Here is a 25886-nt window from a genome sequence, read left to right on the forward strand (position 1 = left end):
ATGCAAATCACGTACGTTTGCATTTTGTCAAAATGCGTTTTGCACCTACGAATGAAGGAGAGGGAGAGGCGAGAGGTGAGAGGGAGAGCAGCGCCAGAAGTAACAGAAACAACAACTGCATTTACGGTTATGCATATGCGTGTGTGCATTTACTCAGAGAGTGTGTGCGTTGTGTGTGTGCAAATAATGACAGACGGCATAAACAAACACGCAGCACATCAGAACTCTACCGCTCTCCCGCTCTCTCCCTGTCTTCGGCTGCCATCTATGGCCACAGGGGCAACCACAGCAAGAGGAAGCGGTGCAGAAGCGTAAGCAGAAGCAGAAGCAGAAGCATGAGCCGTAGCCATAGCCGTAGAGCCGAGAGGTAAAACACTGCAAAAAGTGAGGGAGAAGGAGTGTTGGCACGTCACTTGTTTCCGCCTTTTCCTACATAACGGACGGATGGCCACAAGAAGCACCGGAGTACACACAGACACACAGACACTCGAACACACACACGCAGGCATCACGCATCATGCATCAGGCAGCAGTCCAGTGGCATGCAACAATCACTTTCGAGTCCGGAGGCCATCTCTGAATTCATTAAAATTCACCATATTTTGACACACACACACACACACACACAGAGGAATCTATGAGGATAAATTCCTCGACTCCAGGGGGGGATTCTTCATTCCTTGATTGATGGTTCGTCCATCCGTCGGTTGGTTGGTCGCTCGCTCGGTCAACCACTTGGCCTCCAAACTAATGAACTTTGCCACAGTTTTTGAAGTCCGTAAATTAAATTCCAAAGTGCTGGCCAAAGCCCAAAAGTAAATATTTAATAATCAACTTTTGAGCAAATTGCGAGCGAAATGTAAGGAACATTCTCCTTGGATCCTTGGCAGCCAAATACTCGCAGTTGTAGTGTTGCTGTGGCGTGTGGCATGAAAAAACAAAGGACTACAAGCTGCAGCACCTGCAGGACCCCTACAGCAGTTCTTTCTACGGCTCCATGGCTCCGCTCCACCATTCACACGGCGTCTCGTTCTGCTGATGAAAGTAATCAGAAAAAAACTTTCGCTCCCCCCAGTTGTTTGTGCAACTGCAGGCGGGCGGGCGGTTTAGCACCGGAAACCGTTTGCTCGCTGGGAAATGTGTTTGTAAACCATAATTGCGCGCAAAAGTAGCCAACAGCTAAAGGTGAGGCATGCCCCTGCCCCGCCTTTTGGTTCCTCCTCTCGGCTTTTCGTTTGCCGGAGAAATTTCATGCGAAAAATTTAATGTATAAAAGAAAATTCTACCAACTCTCACAATAATCACCGAAAAGAACACACAAACACACACACACGCACACACACATCCCAGGGCAAAGTACGAGGAAAAGCGCTCACAATTATGAGCAATATTTTGCCCCCTCCGAACCTCATTCGAGTGGCACTTCAGCGCCGAAGGAAATGCCATGGCGCCACACCGAAATGAGTTTTTATTTTCGAGTATGTCAAAAGGGAAAAGGGAAGAGGGTGCCCCCCCGCAAAAGGGAAACCCCACCTGAGCCAGGAGTAGTTTTCCCTGTGCACCACAGAAAAAGGTGTTGAACCAAGCAAAAGTGTGGCGTGTGGCACACACAGGCGCGGGCGGGTGGTTGCTGCAACTTGTCGAACGGATAGAAAATTCTCTGCTTCTTTTGTCGCAGGCCATAGAAAAATCTGTTGATGATTTCCACGCCGATTCCAGCAGGTGAAAAACTTTGAGAGCGGCACTAAAACATTGAAAAACTTTTTAAGAGCGACGAAAGAAGCGCACAGCATGCATTAAAATTTTGATGGGCCAAGAAAGTGGAGAGAGAAGTTTTAGGAGGGTTTCGAGAATGCTCTTAAATCATTATGGGTGTATGTGTGTGTGTGTGCATCTTTTCCAATTTAATCTCACACTTCTCTGCTCTTTTTCCATAGCACCTGATTTTTGCTGATTTTAATTTAATTTTGAGCATATTTTCAGCAATATGCCAGCAGGGCCCTGCCTGCCCCTGTAAACCCACTTGAAAATGTACAAACAGAAGAAAAGAAAGTCGAAAAAGAGAATAGGGATCCAATCAAACAGGGAACAGGCAACAGGCAACACAAAAACGCTGCTGCTGCTGCTGCTGCTGCTGCTGCCCCCACAACAAACAATGAGCTATGCGGCCAGAGGAGTAGCAGACATCAAGTGCATTTTCCCCACTTGAGCACACAATGAAAATTCGCTGGAAAATGCCCAAAAAAAGGAGGATAGTCTCTCCCTTTCCCGGGCTTTCATTGGGTGTTGTTTGTAGCTGTTGTACTCACCCATTAAATACGCCCGTATCGACATAATGCGTGTAGTAGAAAATGCTAACCATCGTGATGGCAAACAGGGCAAAAACACATCGCCGCACATTGAAGCCAATGCAACGACGTGCAATTAAATTACAACAATGGCACATCCATCCCATAGAATAGGAGCCACTGCCTGGCCCCTGATGGGCGTTGCCGCCGCTGCTGCTGCTGGCGATACCAATTGACGTTGATGATGAGGTGCACGAGTTGCTGCTGCTGCTGCTGCTGTTGCCACTGTTGATGTGGCCATTGCCGTTGCCATTCGCATTCGATTTCAGCTTGTACGTGACAATGCTGGCGGCATTTGTATCCTCCAAAGGCAGTAGCATTGTGCGATCTGTGGTTGTCCCAGTTCCGTGACCATTGCCAAAATGCTTATTGAAATTGCCATCCGCACAGGCACTTTCATTGGCTTCCGTTTCCGCACTCGCATCCTGCCTCTGCATCGCCAACTGCATCTGTGGCTTCGTAATGAGTTTTTCATATTTGCTGCGATTTGTTGCATGATGTATATTCGTGGTTGCACCTCTTGCTGTTGTCTCTCCAGATGATATTGTCATATTGTTGCTGGGCTATAAAGCTCTTCTATAGCTTTTGTCCAGCTGCTGCTGCTGCTGCTGCTGCTCTTGCTGCTGTTGTCAATCGGTGGTTCTATCTACGAGTAAATGTATCTCAATCTCTGTTTGACTTTATCTCTCTCTCTCTCTCTCGCTTATAATTGGCAGCGTTCCTTGCTTCAGGGATATGTATGCATGTCTGTCTGTCGGTGTGTGCTTAATAATTATCAAAATATAAGTTCTCCTTTATGGCACTGGCTTCTTCTTGGCTTAACCTAGCTCTTTTCCCCAATCAAAAGTTGTGTATAAGTTTCAATCTGTGTCTCTGTTTTTCCTGCCGTTGTTTGCCCACACGAGTATATCCTGTTATATGTGTGTTGTGTCTGTTGTTCGCATCGGTTACTTTTCACTTTTTCGCCATTTGATATGTTTCCAGATTTTTAAATACTCGTTTTGTGGCATGGCCATTGTGTGGCATGTGGCATGGAGTGGCAGCGCTTCTTGTCGAGTGGCAGCATTATCAGTCATAGAGGGAGAGGGACCCCGTTCTAGTTTTCACACACAATCAGACATTGACTGGCCATTGCCGCTGAGAGTTCTTCCTCCAGTGGGTTCCACAGTCTCGGTTCCAGTCCGTCTTATCTGCAATACGTAAAGAAATAGAAAGAAAAAACATTATAAATAAATAATTGTCTTTTGGTTGTGCAAACAAATATCTACAACAAATGTCGCAACAACTGGGCGTGGGGCTTTCCCTTATTGACTTTTCATTAGTGGGGCAACAGAGATATAACATAGAGATATAGATAAATGGGCCTACATATAGATGGGTATGGGTAGTACGCGTAAATATTTGGGGGAATGTAATTCAACTTCTGTTTGGTAGACCATTACAGTGGACAGACACTTGATTCTATTCAGCGTCTCATGTGGACTCCAGGGGAGTGTCGGAACATGGAACTTGGAGCTACCCTTGCGTTCAGAGTCTTTCCTTTACAATTCCATTAACACTTCAAACATTTCTTACAAATAAATGTCCAAAAATAACAAAAACTTGCTGCTAAAAGGCTTTACTAATTCCAAACTGAAACACACAATGACTTTGCTGTTGGAAACTCTCTCCAAAAAGTATAATTCATTCCCAAATCCATTTGGTGCTTGCCCAAAATTACAAAAGTCAGAGAGAAAACCCCATAAATTGAGATTCCAATTGCAAAATTACGATGTCTATAAATTTCGGTTCCCCTTTTGCCACTGCAATTTCAATTTGCAACATAAATTCGCATTATCACTTGTACCTGTGGCGGCACAGGTGGCACCTTTTGCCTATCAGCACTTTCTCCAATGTGTGGGTGTATCGATGAACGCCATCACAACTAATTGATGATGACATTTGTTTGTGCACCCCCGATTCAATTTGGAATTGAAATTGCTGCCAAAGGACACTCACAAATTGTTGGTGTATCTTCGAGCGTCTACAGCACCCGCCCAGTAGACACGACATTTCGTCAATTTATTTGTCCGAGCATCTCGAATGGAATGCAAACAGAACGAACTGCTCCTCCGCAAATAAAGCGACAAATTGTCAAAGCCGCAAATGGCAAATGCGAAATCATACACACACCGAACGCTCCGAAGATACAAATGTCTCTGAGGAGGGTTCCATCTGTATATCTATGTCTTTGTATCTGTATCTGTTTCTGTGTTTATGTGTGTGTTTTTAGCCATTAACTGCATATGCCTGCCGCAGTTTGCAGGGGCTCTTAATGGCCTGAGAGATGGCAGCAGGCAGATAGAACCCTCACGTATTTGAGGGCGGCGGCATGCTCTGGTGTTCCGGTTCCGGAGTTTAATTGGAAATGCCTGGCTGTTGCGGCTGTCAACCGAAAAATAAAGACAACATACTTCTGGGCCGCTTTATGGGCCAACAAAATGAGTCAATAATGAGTTTTAGATGGCCTCCACAGCCGAACGAAAAAACCACACACAATGTTTGTCATGATTTGATGTCCTCGATGAACATGGAACATGTGTGAGAGTCAGAGAGGGAGAATGGCAATCCCTGGAGCTTTCCCTAACCCTAAACTTAAATCTTTAATCTTTACTGTCAAATCTTTAAACATTTAAGAAATCACAGAGAATGAGAGGGATGGAGCGAGTGTGAAAACTCAATAAATCGAAGTTTCCTTCTTTCACTTTAAGCATACTTTTATCAATTTTCCAACTACTTCTGCGACACCCCCTGCCTTACCCCTACCCCACTCGGAAATCACACTCTTCAGTTCGAACTTCATTTCAGTCCAAAGTCACTTCATAAGCAACTCTCGCCGCAGCACTCCCTCGCTGTTCCGCTCCCTTTCGCATCTTGAGCAACACTTGCAGCAATTTATAAACTGAATTCTTCCTCCATCAGTGGGGGAGGAGGAGGAGGAGGAGCAGCAGCAGCCACACACAGCAGCAGCACGGGCAAGAAACAACAATGGAGGAGGGGGGAGAGGGAGAAGCTACTGGAGGGTGTCCTTCTGCCCTTGTTTTTCTCTGCATGTTACAAATTTATCATTAAAATGTCAAAACTTAAATTGATTCAAAAAGTTTAGCAGCAGCAGAAGCAGCAGCAGTGACAATGCCGCCCCCGCTCCTCCTCCCACCCATCGCACGCGCTGTGACCCCCGCAGCAGCGGCAGATTCCGGCTTCTGCAGAAAGAAAAGAAAAGTTTACTGTTCTCGGAAAAGCTTTTCCCGCTTGCTGCTGCTGCTGCTGCTGCTGCTCGTGCGGCGGCTGCATACTTTAAGGCGCGCTGCTTGGAAAAAGAACTTTGTGCGTTTTCTTCGTTAGGCAAACTTGTTTAATTTCCTCTTCAATTGCCCAAGAAACCAAGCGAGACACAATCCAAAAGTTGGAGCTGCACAAGCCTCTCAGTGCTAGAAGCTTCATTTGTTTTCCTGCGATTTTCTTGTGGTACTCTTCAGGAGAGGCATGTACTGACTTGGCCACAGTGAAGAGAGTAAAGGTTTGGTGACTTTTTGAAGGTATGCAGACAAATGATCACTTGAAAAGAATCAATCGATCAACAGCAACCCCAAAGAACGGGGGGATTTCCAAAGATAATCGACCCACACATCAAGAGTTATACTTTCCACCCATTAGGATCGCATTTGGATCTTCAAATCACATCCAGTTCTCCAGACTTCAGCACTCTTTCATCCTTTCAGAGCACCTCCATCTTCGACTCACAAATTCCACCTTTCTGCTTAGTGGTTTTTCTTAACTTTTCCATTCGATTGTTGCATTTGTTTGCGGTGATTTTGCCTGTCAGTCAGTCTCAAGCTCATTCTTCAATCTACCTTTTTCTTATAATTGACTTAGGGAATCATCATTTCCCCTCCACAACACATATTCCATGTCTCCAAACAGTTTATTCGAATTAAACTCTCGAAAGTTCTATTCTGTTTACTTGAAATTCGTTTCTCTGTTATTTTGGGGGAAGGCGAAAACTTTTTCACACTTCTTCCTTAAATGCATTTTTTTCGTGGCTGGCTGGGAAATGGTTTTAAAAACTATTTATTTTACGATACATTTTGTTTACATTTCGGGTGCATGGAGGAGACTCCCCTCAGCATATTTCTCTCTCTCTCTCTCTGTCTAAATTGCATTGAGAACGTGAGCAGGGGGCAGCATCGCGTTGAAGGGCACCCCTGAGATGCCTGCCACACTCCACACTGCGCCCCACTCTGCGGCTGCATGCAGCGCCCCTGCTGCTTGGCGCTCTTTTGCCTGCCTTTTGTGTGTTGGCCATTTATCAGTCAGCCCCCAAAATGTTTGTTGTTGCTTTGCCGAGAGTTCCCTATGATTTGTTGGGTATGCCACCCATTGTGGGTCTTTTGTGTGGTGTGCCATGGATTAAAGGCAGCCTTCCAGGCAGCTTACCGTCAAAGAAAGTGTCGCTAGAATCCCGAATAATTTATTCAGAGTTCGCTTCGATACTCGCCAATTGATGGGCATCTTCTAGTCCAAATCTCTTGTAACGTTCGATTTATTTTCATTGTTTTTTTGGTTGCTGCCGCTGTTACCACTGCCGTATGTTTGTCTTCTCTTTCGTGGCTCTATTTCTCTGTATTTTTGTTAGTTTTTCGCGCATTCACACCCCACCCCTGACACCGTGCCCCCTGCTGACCGGACTGCCTGTCAGTGTGCAACATATTGATAATCGTTTTCAATTTGTGCAACAACAGCAGCAGCAGCAGCAGCAGCAGCAGCAGCAGCCAGCAACAACAAAATCAATTGTCTTTAGTAAATTGAATGCAGCAGCAACAAAAGCAGCAGAAATAAACAAACAACTTTTGGACAAATGACTTTGGCTTTCAGCCCTCCCCCTCCCCTCCCTCAACCATGCTTTTGACCCACTGACAGCTACAGAATCTTGGTTTTAACCCACGGCTAGCCCCTGCCCCTTGGTTTTTAACCCACTGACAGCCACAGACAGGGAAAACAATAATGACTGACTCATTCATTGGCCAGACATGACTCCAATTCCAGAGACTCCATTCCTCAGTCTCCAGTTTCGGTTTCTGTTTTCTTGGTTTCTGTATCTGTGTCTCTCTGTGATGATTGTTTTGACTGATGAATGCGAGACTTTTGGCTCTCCATTACAGAGCGAGGAATCCATGAGTCCATGAGTATTTCCATGGCTGATTGCTTTTTATATACATAAATGTTCTCCCCCCTTTCTTGGGTGGCTTGCGTGGGAGGCTTCCACAAAAATTGTATACCTTTCAGATAAACAAATTCACGTATCTTAATGAGTTTTTCACACTTTAGCGCCTTCTGTTCGTCGTGTCTGTGTGTCTTTCCGTTTGTATCTTTGGAATATCCCATTTTCTAGTGCTCCCTGCCATGCGCAGAGTTTTCTTCTTCATTATTTATGTGGCCATAAATCAGTTTGTCTGACAATTAAATTGACACACAGCTTTTCGATACATATTTTGTGGTTTGTTGTGGAGATTTTCATTGGATTTTCACTGGCAGTTGCTTTAACAAATGAATTGTCTTGCTGTTGAGTGGAGACTAATGAAGTGCGGACTTTATTTATAGGCAGGCGTGTGTCCCCGTGTTATCAATGTCTTTGTTTTCTCTGCATTTCAATTTATTTTTGTATATATTTCTGGAATTTGTTTGGAATATTCCATTGGTCATGGAGGGAACTGGTTTATCCTTTGATTTCTCACATTTATTTTGGCAGCCATTAGCCTTTCCTTTCTTACTTTTTCTATATTTTCCCAGAGCCTACTCCTTCCTCCCCTAAAATGTCTCCGCCTACCGCTCACTCGAGTGTCTCTTGGAAGTGTCTCTTAAGTGTTTTTCCCCCTACAATAATTGTGGATTCGCCTTCTGCTTCGTCTGTCAATTATCCCCCCACAACATTTGCCTAATGGTTTTTATATTTGTTTTTCCCTTGCCTCTTGGCCTTTCACTTTTCCTCGAGCCCAGTTTTCCTCGTTGGCTTTTGCTTGCCATTTGCAAAATAACAGACACAGGGCACTGGGAAAAATCTCTCTCGCACTTGGAAAACGCTCTCAAGTGGTATTTAGGATACAAATGAAAAAACTCATAAAACATTCACTGAGTGAGAGATTTCCTCCACCTCTGTCGCTCTCTGTGTCTTTTCTTTTTATTGGTTAATTAAGGAAAATTAGCAAACATTGAAATGCACTTTCCACACACACACACACACAGAAGAAAGAACATTTGACAAACATTTTTCACTGCTTGGTTTTTCCCTGTGGCCACAAATCGAACGCTAAAGTGTGAATGGAAAAAGGGGGAAATACAGTAGTGGCAGGCAGCCAGGAGTGGAAGAGTGGCAGGGAAATCTGTTCAAGGAGACGACACTCTCAATGTGTTCATTTGCAGATATTGCAACAGCGAATCGAAGGGGTAAATGGTGGCAGGTGTGGCACGGTGTGGCATGTGGCCAGAAGGCCCTGTTCAGACAGATACTGACCTACTTTTTGTCTCTAAAAATACTTCAGAGGCCCCCGTCCCAGTCCCATCGCCCCTCCAATAAAATGCCAGTCTATAAAGTGTTTCAATGTAGTATTTTACATCACTTTGATTTTTATTTCAATTTGCTGCAACTTCAGAATGGAGAGCTTAGACTGGCGGACCATGGGGCATGGGACGGGGGGAGTGGGACGCCTCAATTGGAAGGTCTGAAGTGCCCCCAACACTTGAGGAGGCTCTGGGCTTCGGTGAGCAATTTGCACAATTGGAAAACTGTTTGCCCCAGCGCTTTGCCACTCTGCCACTGCCATAGATCCTCTTGCACTAATGAGGATTCGGTGGCAGCCCGAACACAAAAGGAGACCAGCGAAGGAACTTCAAAAGGATTGGCAGCCGTAGCAACTTGATGCAGTTGCAGATACATTTATCATACAAATAAAGAATGAACTGACAGATTGAGTATATCGTGAGATATTTGGGGTAGATATTGTGTTTCCAGCAACTCCTTGCCTTTATCTACTTTTGAGTCATTTTCCCTGCCATTTGCCATTTATCCCAAATCACTTTTTGTGGGTCAGATATGAAAGCACATTTCCTCCTCCCCCGTCAGAGGAACAACTTTCCATAATTCAGCTGCAAAAACCAGTTACAACACGATGCGAGGCGAGGCGATGCCTTGTGGGTCGGTCAATTGCACAAATAACCAAAGCGGCTAGGAGCAAACAAGAATGAGGGAAATGACAGGCTTCCGGGGTCGCACTTGAAGATACTCTTCAAAATATGTAAGAAATTCTCAATTCTGGTTGAGTTTCTATTCTACATGGTGGTCCGACTTTTGTGCTTTCGATTTCCACACATTCTTCAAGTAAAAGAAGTACCTGCGGTTGATGCTTTCTCTTCATTCCAATCCAATATCATACGAGGAATACCCTCAGCTCTAGCCAAGAGGGCATTAGTCACAAAACAACGAATGCCACACCAAAGCAGCATTGGGGCTACAGAGCTGCTTATGACTTGCACTGCCATGACACTGCCCCTTTCTGCTTCCTCCTCCACTCCTCTCTGCTTTTATTCCATCCTCCCACTTTGAGCGGCTCAAAACCCGCTCTCAGTCGCTCTCTCGCTCCGCTTGTCTGCCATTTGAGGCTCTACTGTCACTCACTTTGTCTGAGGCACAGAAATGCGTGGGACGTCATCATCAGCCCACGACAAAATCTTGGCCAAAATTGTTGGTTGCACTTGCAGCAGCACCACCAGCGGTAGGGGCAGGGGCAGGGGCAGGGATTTAGGCCACAGAACGGCAAGCACTCGCTCCAATGGGTTTTGGCTGGCTTTTGCGGTTGAGGAGAGTTCTCTGGCTCTGGTCTTCGTTGTAGAAGAATCCAAGAATCAAAATCATTTGCAGACATTGACAATGGCCACCCAACCCTCAACGCACAAGAGGGAAATGAGAGGCAAAAGCTCTCCCGTGTGGGCGTCCCTTCAAAAATTGAACCCAGAAATTGCTGCAGCGGCGACGGCGACGGCAACGGCGGCTGCTGCTGCTGCTGTTGCCACCAATTTGTGTGTGTGCGCGCCGCTGGAGATTTATTTGAGGCAGCAATTTCAAGCTCAAAGCTGCACCACAGAAACGAGAAGTATCTGAAGTATCTTCAACTGAGAGTAAATTGTTGTTTCTTTCCATAATTATTAACATTTTACGAGCTATTGCTGCGACGGCTCTATCTGCTGTTGTTGCTGTCTGCTGAAGCTTTAGAAGTGATTTCAATGCCACACAGGGCATGCTCGCACTTGTGCCACATAGACAGACCTTGGATCTATCTATCGCCCTACCATTTACGAGTTAATTCAATTAATGGCAATGCGTCGATTACACCGAAGGAAATACAATAGATTCCACCCCATCATCTTTCCCGTAAGTAATAATGACAGCGGGGGGGATTAACAAGGCATGATATGGCAGGTTTTTCCATGAATAAAATCGAATGATTAAAGTCATTCATTAAATATAATTGCTACACAAATGAGCTTCTCTTTAATCGTTGCATTTGAGATTTAAATGCGGTAATGACTGGATGGACGACTATCTGGATCTGACTATCTATAGTGCAGGGGTAGGGATTGGGCTTAAACAGAGCTCTGCTCCCACAGCAACGTTAACAATTCAAAGTACAACAAATAATTGATTTTCGAGCATCTACAATCTTGCTGCATTCGAAAGTTTTTTCCATTAATAAACATTCAATATGCAAAGTGAATTGATTATCAATTATAGATAATGGAAATTTCATTGCACAGAGCAACAAAAAACAAAACCCAAATGAGCTTCACTTTAATCAAGTCATTCCCAACTAAAGGTCTCTCTTTTCGGTCGATTATCTTCACCGAAATTCCCTAATGGTTTTTCGCTTAGTAAATTTCCACAGTTTTCATAGTACAGGGGCCCAAAGCCTATGCAAATATAAGCCTAATTTTAGCTCATTATGGTAACACACACACACACACACACACAGGGCCATATCTTCATACCCTTCCCTCTCTTTGTTTCCAGCTTTGATGGCAGCACAATTTTCAACACCCCTGCACCCCACTGGTAGCCCCATTTCCATCAATTTATTATGCTATTTGTGTGCGCTAAAATTAGTTAATGAAGCCGAGACTGGAATGTAATAATGGAAGGCCAACCCCCCGCCTATCGAGACGGGAATGGGGTTTGTCGCTCTTCAATATTGTGTCCATCGTAGCCACCATCATTCCCTCCCACACATAAGAGTAGTGCCTGGTGTCCCCATTAATGCTCCATAAATATGGTGTCCCTTAGCCCATACCTATTACAGTTTTGTCTATCGCTGCGTATTCTAGGGGTCTTCGAGGTGTTCCATATCCCATTTCATAGTTTCCGCCGTTCCATTATCCATGTCTCCATGTATGCCCAATCCCAGTAGTTCCTGTTCTGTTCCGAAGTCTCTTTCCTCTCGTTGTGCTCCTGCACTCACGTTCCTCTGCAGCAGGCAGCACGTAAACGTAGTCCCCATTCTCATGTACACGTAAACCGATCCTGGGGTTGTGATTGAACATCCCCACAGGCGCTGCCTGCAGCCCCAAGCGCATATCACATGTCCTGCTCATCATGCTGTTGTTTGGTTGTGTGTGTGTGTGTGTGTGTGAGTGTCTGTGTGTTTGTGTGTATAAATTAATTCCCCAGGTTAACTGCAGGAGTAACGTTTTATAATTAAGCCACCAGCTGCATAATTATGAGAGGGCACAAACACCACACACAAACAAACACCAAACACACACACACACACACACACACACACACACACACACAGATGTGCAATATTGTGGCAGGGATGTGTGGTGGGAAACCCCCACCCACTGCACATCCCTGAAGAGGTAAGGATACACGCAATTGGCGACATTTAAGCACGCAACGTAAGCCCCCCGGCGGACCACGAAAACAGACTTATTATCATAATGAACAGTCCAACGATTCAACAGAGAGTGCGGCGGGTGGCGGAGAAAGCCGAGAGAAGGAGAAAGAGAGCGTGGAGAGTGATGTCCAGGACATGGTTAAGTGGTTTGCCGCATAATCGACGCGACTCGCACGGCCTGGGGGGCATGGCACACGGATCGGACGACAGCCAAAGAATGCAGCTGGAAATGTTCATTAATATACAAAAGCTGGGAGGGTCATCCGCAAAGTGTCCATCAGATATCCACGGGAAGCTCCCTCTTATCCCGTTGCTCCCCTTCTCTCTGCCTCTCTCCCTCTCTCTCTCTCTCTCTCTCTCTCTCTCTCTCTTCGTTCATTGTCTGGGAGTAATTCATGCTCTTTGTGGTTGGGGGGAACCTATCAAAAAGTCAGCCTGCCCCAAACTGCCACCCATCCATCCAGCGAGTCGTGGCCTCTTTTGGCCTTCGTTTTGCCATGTAAAAAGCAATAAATAATGGCCCCATTTTACGGGTTAACGATGGTTGGTTTGCGCCGGGGTGGGGGCTGTGGGCGCGATGGACACGCCTTGGGAGTAGAGTCATAAAAATATATTTTATCCATTAGACTGTTGTCTCTCGTCTCTCAGTTGTGAGGCTTCGGAAGCGACTTTGCCACACAGTCTGCTTAATGGCCATTAATAATTGTTGAATCTATGTCAGATACAGACACAGATACAGATACAGATACATGCATTGCCATAACGTGGATACATGCATATATGCATAAGCACATGCTAATTGAGTCTCAAGAGTTTGCCCCGAGTGGTGGAATATTTTCACTGCTGCTGCAGCTCATATTTATCCGTTGAAAATTTATCCACTGCGCTGCTGCTATTTCATCGATCTGCCATCCATCTATCTCTATCTTCAAATGTACAAACAAATCGGCTGCTGCTCCTCCTCCTTCCCCTCTTCCCCAACAATTTGTCTGCTGTCTGCGCTCCAGTTTCTCCATAGAGTTTTTCTTTGCTCACAAATCAAAAAATCAACGTAGGCAAATAAACAAATAATAAAAATGTAGAAGAGAAAAGAAAAAAACGATGACGAAAAAATGTAAATAAATCATTAAATAAATATTATTCAGAGGCATCATCTTCTACAGCGCTCTGCTGGGAGTTTTCTGTTTGTCTATTCCCAATTCTGCATTTTTCCTGGGTAATTTTTCATTTTTCAGCAGAGGCAAAGCAGTGGAAAGGCGCAAGCGAAGAGGGAGGAGTGGCCCACATGGAGTATTGGGGCGTGTACTGCAGTTCAATGACATAATTTGTCGCAGCAAACATCAATCGAGTGGACAGGAAAGTGGCAGAGAGAAAGAGATTTGTGGGGGGGTGGAAGAAGTGGTTGCAACAATGGGGCACCAGAGCAGCCCATTGTCCAAAAGAGTCTCAACCGTCAGATGTCAGAGCAACGTCCAACAACGATGTTGTCGACAACGTCATCATCATCATCGCGCACTCTCGCCCATCGTTATCGTCATCGGCATTCGCCATTCGCCATTCGGCGATAATCATATTGTTTTGATTTATGCGCGTGCACTGACAGCGGAGTGCAAGGGAGATGGCTAGAGCAAAGAGCGGAAGAGAGATAGCGACAGCAAAGAGAGCAAGAGAGAGAGGGAGAGAGAGAGAGAGAGAGAGAACTAGAGCGAGAGGAAAATGCATGCTAAGCGAAAACTTTGCGGGTTTCCAACTGTCGTGTGGCAGCACCTCCTCCTGCACCTCTTCCGCCCCCTCTCATTTTCTGTCCTCTGCAGTGGACACGACCGTCGCGTTGTTTATTCCGCCAAACGCCAAACAATCGCAATGCCTCCCCACAGTCCACCCTCCCGCCATTCCGCCCCTTAGAAGTGCTGCCTCCCTTCCTGCTGCTGCTGCTTGGTTGCAAATGAAAATGATGTTGTAGCTGTCGCTATGTTGCTGTCGTTGCTGCCTGCCACACTGCCTCACTGCCACTGGCATCCCAACCATCAAGAGGAACTCTGAAACGGAACCAACCCGGGGGGTTCCGTCCCGTCCCGACCCGACCCAGTCCGCCCCGACCCGACCCTCGACCGTTCATAGTTTGCCCGATTATGTTAATGCGGCCAGAGATTTTTGCCATTATGATGTTGTTTCGCGACCACTCTGCATATTTGAGGCGTGGAAACCACCTCACATCGCCACATCGCATCGCAGCGGCAGCAGTGGCCTGGACTCCCTCCCAATTGGGGGTAGACTCTGACTCCTCCCGCTCCATGGTGCAGCAATTTCCTTGGTCTTGACACAAAGTTTGATGGCCCCTCCAACTCGCGCGTCTCGGCAACTTTTTATGATGATGATGGAAACAGGCACTAAACAATTTGAAGATTGTCGTAATTTTTGGCCACTGGCTGTAGTAGAAAACAGGGCCAAAATTATGTCATACCAAGAGGAGAACTTCTAGTGGGGTAGAGTAGGGAAACGAAGTTTGTTTTTTGACTTTGGAAAAGAGTTTCCCAACTTCGAGTAGAGCGGATATTCTCCCTTTTTTCACACACCTAAACGCTATGATTTCCCCAGTAAATAACCCACAAAAGACCTTTCCGTATTACCCTTATTATCCTCAGATTTGTACACCAAAGCCAACCACAGTGGGAGCGAGCATTAATCACTCTTCAACCTTCCACTTGCTCGATTCTGCCACACAGTTTATATCCTAAAACAATTTTGAATTTCAACAGAAATATTATGCATAACTGTAAAATCGAATAACAAACAAACAAAAATAACAAATGCAATTTGGGTGCATTCTCCCATGCGCATTTACCTCTGCAAATAAATATACAACAAAAACTCAATTTATGTTGATTTAGTGGCATATTCTCACACAATCCATTCCCGTCCTATGCTGCCTGTTGGACATTCCACACACACACACGCCAGCCATAACCTACGACCTGCAGGCGATGGCTTCATTAAAATAAAACATTAATTTTCACTCGTTATTGCAGGGAAATTGCAGGGGGAAAAACAATTTACATGAACAAGTTTTTAATATGAAAAAGCAGCAACTGTAGCCACAAACAAACAAGCAAACAACAAACAAAAATATTATAAATAATTTCATCTAATGCCTGAAAGCGGCCACACTTATAATTAAACATTTTCCCCGCATTAGAATTTCCCACCCACTTTCCCCCATGCGACCAGCCGCTAGTGCAAAATTTGATCACATTTTTCTCTTCACTTCGCTTGGGGTTTTTCCCTTGCTTCCTCTTTCGTTTTTTGTCATCAAAATCGTGAAAAATTGTTACAAAACTTTGACAGGGCCAAAATTATGATAGCTGCTTCCACAGAGGGGCGGCAAAAGTGGCATGGTAATAATTTTATGTCATAAATAAATCGCTGAAAACTTGGCAGGATGGTGCAAAAAAAAAGAGACAAGAACCCAACGAAATCCCTCCCCCATTTGTTATTGAATTTATGCTTCAGAATGGGGGAAATTGGAAAATGTTTGGCGAAATGATAAGCAAAATAAAAAGGTTTGGGCAAATCGCGGGGAAAACATTGAGCAATATTGAACCATTTTCGCTGAAATTACAAAAATGCTAACGATAACAGAAGAATGCCAACGCAGAGTTGAGATTCCCATCAAATTAGCAACGACAACGCACGACAAAAGCGCTTTACACATATTTCAAAAAGCATAAAACACATAAATGAACATAACATCCCCCCTTCCGCATCCACAGCACAAATTATAAATGACAGAAAGTTGTATTTTGTACGCTGTGTGGAAAAATTCACAAATTCCGTTGGGTTTTTATGAGATTTTGTTTTTCGTTTTTTTACGATCTGTTGAATGAGCTGAAAAAATTATAGCTGCAGCTGACAGATTTTTATGACTTAATAAACGAGAGCTGCACGAACGAGGGAAGAAAACTCAATTTACGTGGCTGGCATGTATTTGTTTTAAAAGGGAGCAGAAACAGGTATAAACTTCCAGTACAAAACACCAAAGAAGCAGGTCAAACTCATGTGAAATGGTCCTCAGGATGGTTACTTAAATATTTAGTTATGTATTTGCTAAATTTTTGCTATTGAAACAGACTTTTATCAAGCAAGGTCGGCGTTCTTGGACAGTGATCTTGAAGAGCAGAGAGGGAGAGAGCATCCGCCTACAGCTGAAGCAACATCGTTAGGTAGAGGATGCTCTCGGGCTTTGCAGCGGAGATAAAGAGATAAGGAGCTGGAGACCAATCCACGGATTGTCCAACTGTCTGGAAAGATGTTGCTAAGCAACCGATTTCGCATTTTCAGCAATGCTGCAGAGAGTCATGGAGAGAGAGAGCGAGCACAAGGCGGTCTACATATGTGTGTAAGGTGTATATATTTTCAAAGGTAAAAACTTTCGCTGCAAGATAATATCCACCGAGTAACTTACTCTCCCCCTCGAGAGTTTAGGCTGCCTCTCTCTCTGCAGCAGCAGCAGTCCAAACTTTAGATTTCCCCTTTTCCCAGAGTGTTATTTACCCAAAAGAAATTTTGGGAGGAGCGGAAAACTTTTCCTCTTTCGCACTGGCACTCGCATTCGCACACAAAAGTTAATCGAAGCCAGGCAGAATCACAGAGAGAGAGAGCGAGAACTTCCAACAAATTGACCGGAAAATGTTTGCGAATTGCTAGAGTCCCGAAAAACTCAACCCGAGATTTCTGGCCAAAAAGGGCTATCGATGGCACAGGACAGGACAGGACAGGACACATATAGACACCCGAATGGGACATCAGACAGCAAATTAAACAGGCAGCAGAACCCCCAAAAAGTTAAGTACGAAATTTGTTTTATAACAAAAGTTTGTGCGCCACAAAATACGGACATCTATTGATAACAAAATATTCTGGATTTTTCATCCTCATCCTCATTTTATTTCATTTTTTCTATTCTGTGGAGTGTTGAGGGCACCACAAAGTTTTTTCCTGGAATTAAGGGCTTCTGGACGCTGTAATGAAATTTATGAAATTGTATTTTGGAAAAAGTCCAAGAGAGAGGGAGGGGGGGAAGGGAGTCTACAGGCAGAAAGTTGTTTACGCCAATTTGGGTCAATATAAAAGTTGCCACCGCTTCAAAATCAATTGCATTTTGATAAAGTTTAGCTCTAGTTTCGTTTCAGCAGCTGCAAGTGTCATTCTTTTCCGGGGGGCTTGACACTTGCAGAGGAAAATCCCCTGGGAAGTGGCAATAAAATCTGCTATAAATGGAAATGGAAACAGAGTTGAAGGCATAACAGAAGAGCAGAAAAGGCAGGAGGATTTTGGCACTTTTCAGCATATTCGACAAAGGCCAAATGGCGGAGGCCACGCCACACGATCCTCTCCTGCCACCAAGAAATGGGAATGGAAATGGCAAAATACTGGCACAAGCAAAGGAATGGGAACAGGGAATATGCTAACCGCAACAGACGGCCGCCAACTATTTTAGGATGCCAACAAAAGGCAACAACTAAAGCAACAGCAAGACACAGACACAGACACAGAGAGAGGGAGGTAGAGGTAGAGGTAGAGGTAGCGGGAGGAACGAACAACCTCCAACATTTGCAACATTTGCATGTTGATATCGCGCCACACACCGCCTGTGAAAACAATGCCAAAGGCCGTGTGTAAATATGCTATGCAAACTTTCTTTTTACTTTATTCTTTTTTTTTTACGACGATTATATGCATGTTTGTTCGGGGATCAACGTCAGACTTTTCGGGGTGCACAAATGTCGATGTCGTGGCACTGAACAGTGGTGGTGATGTGCTGTGCTGTGCTGTGCCGTGCCTTGCGGTGCCCCGGCGGTGTAATTGTGGCAACAATGCTCGCACGAGTGTGCTGAGAAAATTAACTTCTTCTTCGAGTGGAAAACTTTGTGGCCGAGAATTGAAATGGGAATTTTAACTCTCTGAAAGGATATTTGCACACTCGCAAGTTTATGCATTAATTGAATTAAATTTATTGCAGTTGTCTCAAGTTTTAAATATTTATATTTCCCTTTAAATATATTTTAAAGTGCGGAAAATATTTGTACCGAAGTTTATGCTTGTGGTTGAGTCTTTTCGGAGATTAAGGAGCCACGCCTTTAATTTTGTGTTCATTTTGTAAGTCAACTTTTTTGTTTGACATTTTTTATGCAGGGTATTTTGAGGGTACTAGGGTATGCTGTATTTCAGAGATGTACGACTGGGGGGAGTAGATGGAAGCATTTATGACTGCTCGAAATTCGTTTAATATTTATCCAAGTTAAGTTTAAACGGCTAACCACAATTATCACGTTTTTCTAGAGAGTTTTTTTTAGATTATTACCCACTAAAGGGTATCCTCGCGTCCTAATTTGAACTATAACCTTTCTGCATTTTTGTTTCTATTTTTCTAATGAAAAGTTGTTGCTGTTGCTGTCGCTGTCGTTGCCTATGCGCACATTTTAGCCATGTTAGCAGGGCAGTCAACCAAAAACAGATTTTTTTTGTCACAACCAACGCCGCAGGCCACAACACAACAACAGCAACAACGGCGACGGCGACGGCAGCGACGACAACTACAACGAGAGAGAGAGAGAGAGAGAGAGAGAGAGAGAGAGAGAGAGAGAGTGGAAAAAACAAAAGCAAAATGTGAAAGAAATCAACTTGCAACATGCAACAAAAGCCGCGTTTCGTTGCCTGCATGCCTCTCGTTTTGGGGGCATGTCAGTGACCGAGAAATGCTTGGCATGAAAGTTGCAAAAATCTAAAGCAACAACACAAGGAGGCGCACAGGACGAAACAAGGCAACAAAAAAGAGGCAGCGACGACAACGACGACAACGAGGACTACGATGGCGGTGTAGGTTTTTATTGCCAGTGGCAGGATAATAGCAAGAGCAAGAGAGAGAGAGAGAGGGAGATCTGCTGCTGCAACAATAGCAAGCCTTGGCGGCAGCATCCACCAGCGGATGGAGGCAGCTACAGTCGCTTCCTCGTTGTCATTTCGAAACTTGGCTTCGCAGTTGCATTCCCCTTCCCATTCCCATTCCGAGTCACCCAATCCAGAATCCACAATTCCGAGTCCCGAACCCCCAATCCCCAATCCCAGTGCTTTCTTTTATTTCGCTACCAAAAGTGAAGTTCATTTTGTTGTTTCAACACTCGATGGAAGGCTGTGGACACTGGTATCCGCTGCCGCTGTTGCTTGATTGTTCAGCCAAGGCTTTCCTCTGGTTTTGTTTCACTTTTTTTGTTGGGAGCGACAAGTTTTTTACGAGCCTGAGATGCTGCTGCTTCGTTTTGTGATTTGCCAAATTGAATTTCCAACTCAATTTGCTGACCAACAGTGGCGAGCCCGCTCTCTCCACTCACTCTGCCTATCCAGCAATCTCCTTTCGACAATGACTAATTAGCCTTCGTCTCTGTCTGTTGCTGAAAAGTATGCTACGGATTCAGACAACAAAGGCCACACACACACACACACACGCACAATGGAAAGAAAGGAGAAGGATTTTCCCTCCTTGCAAGCATATTTCGAAAGCGGATACTCGAACAGTGCAGCCCCTTGGCCAGTGCATAAAATGAATATCAATTAAGGCCAAAATGAGTGCCAAAAAGCAGACACAGAGAGAGAGAGAGAGAGAGAGAGAGAGAGTGGTGAAGAGGCTTCGATTTCAAAGATAAACTCGAAAGATATATGAGAAGGATGCTGTGCAGAGTGGCATTCTGTCGATGTGTGTAATCGAGTAGCTTCAGTGGAGAGCCATTTCCATTTCATTTATCAACGCAACAACAGAAACAAACAAAAAAGTTACAAGAAATGGAATTTTATTCCAACAAATGGCAATGAGGTGGCGATTTCTCATTTTGATTTCGGTTTTGCTTCCACTGATTTATATTTGTTTCTGTATCTGTATCTGTATCTGCTCGAGACGTTTCTGTATCTGTAACTGCTGAAGATGTATTTGTAGCTATTGCCTCTCTATAGATAGATATGTGTGTGTGTGTGTGTGGCGTCTTTCATGCTTCGATAAATAAAATGAATTGAAAAGGCAAAAACCAACAAAGAACAAGGGATCAAGCCAGGCAGGCGGCTATCCCTGTGCCAAAGGACTACAGCATAAAAAGGGAGCCCGCCCCAAACAGCAGCAGCAGCAGCAGCAACAGCAGCAAGGATAACAGATTAGTTGGACGCTGACTAGCGGCGTCCTGTGTCCTGTCTTTCCTCTCCCATGGAAATCAAAACATTTTGTTAAAAGGAAACGTACACACACACACACACAGTGGCACAGGGGCCTCTATTCACACAGATACGCTGCGCGTTTATCTGCGGAAACGGAGATACGCTGTACGTGTTCAGGACATGGCAGCAGAAGCCAGCAGCCAGGACTCCGGGACATGGCCCATGACGGGGGGACTCTCTAAAACTCTTGCTTCAATGGTTAGTATCTATCAGGGATGTGTGTGTATCGGTGTGACTGCGGGATGCTCCTGTCTGTCTATCAGCGTGTGTGTGTGCGTGTGTGTTAACGCGTTTTGTAGCCAACTTATGTGCCATAAAATGTAATAAAATAAAACTCTCCTATTAGAAATGCTTCTTGCCATTTCAAGGCGCACAAAAGGTATATTATTTCAAAGTGTTGTTCGTGCCACAGCAACAGAAAGGCAGGTTTAAAGGCTGAGTGGCCCAGGCCACACAAGAAACCTTTTAGTTATGTACAGATCTAAGCCCAAAAAAGTCATCCAAATAGGATAAATATTTCATGATTCCCACTCAGCTGCTTCTGTAAATCCATTCTTGGATGCCAGTCTACCTCTCGTTTGGGATCTTTCAAGTGTCTGCTGCTTAAATAAATGTTAACTTGCACTATAAACTATCGTAAACGAATGAAAAATTAATCTATAATCTAAAAATAAAACCTTTTTGTACATCTTGCACCAATAAACTAATTATTCACAGAGAGTTCTCCACTTGTCTTGATTTTTCACATGCATTTGGGTATCAGCTGGTCGACTACCGCCTTTTATCTTTCTCTTGTGTCTTGGCCCATAAAAAAGAACACCAAATGCGAGAGATAGTTTTTTATGGTGTCTGTGCTGTCTGTCTGTCTGTCTGTATCTGTGCCTGCGGTTTTGGGAGCACTACAAGTACAAAGTATCCTTCGTATTAGCCGTATTGCAACCACAGAAATCTCCCGCACATTATGGTAATAATCATCATAACAATCGCCTTCAAGTGTTTGTGTCTTTTGGGGCAATTGCCAAAAGAACAACAACAACAAAAACAACAACAGCAACCAGAGCAATGACACATAACAAGGCTTATAAGGATTTAGGCCATTAAGCATGGGGGGGGAAATGGGAGACAAAATGAGAGAAAGTCAATTGTGGAACTGTGACTGATGGACTGTAAGAGAGAGTTGGAAGAGTGGTTCTGATTCCACTAGGGAATGACACCAAAATATACTGATGTGGCGGCGTACAAATTGCTGAAGTTAATTTTGGAAATATATTTGTGGAAAAATGAGCCAATTGGCTGGTTTTAGATGGAACATCATTTGATGTGGCAACTACTTTCCAGCTTAAGCTTATGTACATATATTTTTAATTAGGAAAATTACCATTCGCGCGTGAACATGGAAACATGAAACGTTGTAATATTGCAGCTATTTTCCCTGTGGGTAGCAAATAAAATCAAATCAAATCAAAACGGTAATCATAAATTCAGCGAGAGTTCTTTCTACATTTTCATTCAGTTAAAAATGCGTTTGGTTCGCATTTAAAATGAAATAAAATAAAAACAAAACCAATTAAAATAAATCAAAAAGTTATATTCCGTCTGTCATTTATGGCTTTTCCTCTACGAAAATGGGGCTAACAAAAAAGGACTTTTTGAAAAGTTTTTTATGAGGGGGGGGGCGACGACAACATTTCATCTCATTAGCCGCCAGATGTTGCCTCTTCCCCATCCTTTGATTGCCTTGATGGCCAAAAAGCAGCACAAAAACCATCGGCCCGAGCGAAACCATTAATTACATTTGGCTTCCGCACGACAAATTGAATTAAGTTGTGTGTCAAAGTGCAGCGGCGTATTGATTTTCTAATTGGTGGCATGCTCCCCGTTGCCACTGCCGCAGACCGCACAAAAGGCGACAGCAAAGGCAGCAGGGAAATGCCATTAAAAAACCATTTTAAATGAGCAGAAAATTAATAATTTTTTAAATGATTTTCTCTTCTACAAACAAACAAAATGGCGAATGACAGAGGAAGGCAGAAAGCAGGCCAAAGAGGGGGAGGGAGAGAGAAAAAGCTGACCATTAAGTTAATGAGGGTCTAGGGTCATTCGGGTGCACACAGGCAGGCAGGCAGGCAGGCAGGCAGGCAGCAGCAGCCGCCACAACATGTTGGCTCTTCGCACCTTGCAACAGATGAGTGAGCGCGCGAGAGGATGATAATAATGTCTGTTGTTTGTCCAAAGGACATCCTCTTCTGCATGCTCCAGCGCTTGAAGGAGCCAGAGAACCAAAGGGCAGCTGGGGCATGGCCTAAGGGCGTGCCACTGGGGCAGAGAGTGAAAGAGAGAGAGAGAGAGAGAGAGGTTCAACGGAATCCAAAAGACTTTTTAATGTGGCAACTTCCGACGGCGACAGCGGCTGCGGCTGTGGCGGAAACGGAAGCCAAACAAATATGGCGGACGCACGACGCCTCAACGGACGGACGGACGGACAGGCACAAAAAGTACAACAATAAAACTTTTTTAATGCACTTTTAGATGATGGCACAGTGCGGGTGGTTGTGGTGGGTAGTAGTCACAGTGGTGCACAGTGAAGCTGTTGAATTTAATGTGAAATGATTGATGATTGAAGTTAAACTTGATGTAGATTGATAGGCAACTAATGCCAGTTGTAAACCTGATGTTAGAGACTAACGAACAGGCCAAAATATGTTTATTTATTTTTATTTCCTTAAGAATAAACCGAAAATCATGTGAATTTTAATTGCTTGAAAGCACTTTTCGTGCCCTTTTGATTATATTTGTTTTCTGCGATAAATATTGACTTATCCGTCAATTGTATTAAATGTTTTACGTGTAATAAATTTCTCCATTCTGCAGCGCCATCTCACATCATTTTACACCCGCGCTTTGCCAGTGGAAATTTAATTTCAGTTTTAATGAAAATATATTTATAAGCCCCAATCCCATTAGCGGCGGCTCATCCCTTAATATTCAAGGCATTAATTACAAGTTCTGCCTCCGAATTACATTTGCACACAACTTCTCGCCCGCCCCACCCCACTGAGGCACCTCTCTCTGGGGATTATAGCCTCCCGCACCTCCTTCCATCTATCCATCCAGCAGCCCCAGGGTCAAATCATATGCCCCCTTTCTCCCTGGGGGCATTGTCTTTTACAACATTTTTGATTTGCCACCGAAATACAGAGTACATTTGCTGGCACATTTTCCAGCTTTTCCTCTGTGTTTGTTGTTGTTTCTTTGGCCTGGCATATCATGTATAATTTACGCCAATTTATTGTTCTGTCTGTTTTAATGTTCATCGTTTTTCAGTCACAAAAAAAAAGGCTGTGGATCTCTGTGCGGTTTTTGTTGGCAGTAAAAAACTCAAAGCTTTTTGTTCCCATCCCTCACACATGACGTGGATGTGGGACTTTGATGATGATGAGCGGAACGGAAAGAAACTTCGAGGAAAAACAAAAGCACAAGCCCCCAAACAAAATGCCAAATGCCAATATGGTGCATGGTGTATGGTGTATGGTGTGTGACATGTCCTGTGTATGGGGGAGGGGGTAGTCGGGTCGGCTCGGGTTTCCTGGGTCTCCGCTTGAGGGACACATGCCGCAGAGAGATAGAACAGTAAACACGACATAACGACAATTTAAATGACATTTTTAGTTGGCATTTTATGGTCGAAGCCGGAGTCCTTCTGCCTCCTTCCTTCACTCTCCAATGCTCCATAGTTTGCCCCAGTCCCCTGGGTGATTTCTCCCTCCCCACTGACATGCGATATTTGATCAATAAAGTTTCCACCGCGTTGGGGAATGTGTGTGTCTGTGTGTGTCTGTGTGTGTGCCACAGGATATGCCTTAGATGTGTTGTGATGTGTGTATCCTGTGCTGTCTGTCTCCCCTGTACTTCTGCTTCCATTTCGCTTCCTTTCTTGGCTTATTTTTTCCTGCTTTTGATTCAAGCCGCATTCATTATGAAAAGCAAACAAGGTAGGACGCCGGGAAGCCGGGACGCCACCGTCTCCGCGACTAGACGCCACATCAATCTCGGGGTGAAAGTTCTTAGCCAGGTTAAAACGTTTTCGCACGTTCTCCGCAAGGATCAAAGGACCTCGTCATCATTCTCTTCGTCTGCGGCACACTCGAGGGAGCACACAAAACCCCTCGAGATGGTGGGGTGGCGGCGGAGGCGCTGTCTCAAGCGTTATTTATTGTTAACGAAACGCCTACAGGACCGAACACCCGCAACCCACCCCTAAAGTTACGGCGATGCGTACCGACTACCCCTTCGAGGGCCAGGACCTTTGGCAGGACCGAAAAGGCCCCTCATTATCATTATCCGCAGAGAGCCGTCTGGCAATTAATCAAAGAAATAAAAGCATTTTGCGTGCGATTTAAGCAGCGAGTGAAAAGCAAATTATAGGAAAGGCTTTTCTCCCCGGAATTTGCTTCTCAAGTAATTAAAGTGATATGCTCCAGGGTGGATGGGGATGCACTGTAGCTGGTGGAGATACCCCGCCACAGGCACTCCCTTTACTGTTGTGTTAACCCCGTGCTCTGCCTCGTTATTGTTTCAATTGCTTTGCCAGAGGAAGGGCCGCCTCTGTTCTGTGTCCTGTCTGTCTGTCCATCGATGACAACAAAACTAAATTAACGCAGGACACACGCACACACACACACACACAGACACACGCACAATCCACTAGTGTCTGGTGCTCCTTCAGGCTTCCTCCTGCTGCCTCTTGCCCCATCAATTTCGCACTATCATCCTCGTGTTTGGGGGCTCTGTCCCGTTCGGCTCGGTTCTGTTCTGTTCTCTCCTCGAACAACACACAAAGCCAATTGACAGTTTGGATGCTGCTGTCTCGGCATCCTCGAGGGTCTGCCTCCAGGGACCCAGCAGGATGCAGTTGGAGCCAATTGAAAGCTGCTGCATACAAGGATTACAATCTATCAGCTCTGTCTTCCGCCCCCCTCTCTCTTTTACTCAATCACTCTTCCCTTATCGCTACTACCATGGAAGCATCCAAATTTTCGAGGAACTTGTCAAGGACTCAAAGTTCGAACGTTTTTCGGACCTCAATGGACCCCCCTCCTCACCCAATCATTTTTCCTGCTGCTAATTCTAGCTCTCTTTTGCTCTAGTTATGGGTTCTCTTTCCTCTCTAGTTCTGCCACTCTCTCTCCCTCTCTTGGTGCGAGTTGTAACTCTCTGCCTCATCCGCACGCTCATCCCAATGTCGCATTGCAGTTTTGGGGGGGGGATTCGAGGGGCTTTGTGTTGTATTTTTGGG

At 44.7% G+C, this 25886-nt stretch overlaps 1 protein-coding gene across 1 annotated transcript in view; it reads right to left on the reverse strand.

The window, feature by feature from the left end:
- Positions 1-25886, reverse strand: part of LOC117893058 (bifunctional heparan sulfate N-deacetylase/N-sulfotransferase) — a 57379-nt gene that overhangs the window by 21925 nt on the left and 9568 nt on the right. The window contains exon 2 of the mRNA XM_034799459.1: positions 2310-3538. Within this exon, the coding sequence (XP_034655350.1) occupies positions 2310-2899 (590 nt within the window). The 5' untranslated portion in view covers positions 2900-3538. The remainder of the gene's footprint in view (positions 1-2309; positions 3539-25886) is intronic.

Source organism: Drosophila subobscura, chromosome J (assembly GCF_008121235.1).
Source record: "Drosophila subobscura isolate 14011-0131.10 chromosome J, UCBerk_Dsub_1.0, whole genome shotgun sequence".
Classification (NCBI taxonomy): domain Eukaryota; kingdom Metazoa; phylum Arthropoda; class Insecta; order Diptera; family Drosophilidae; genus Drosophila; species Drosophila subobscura.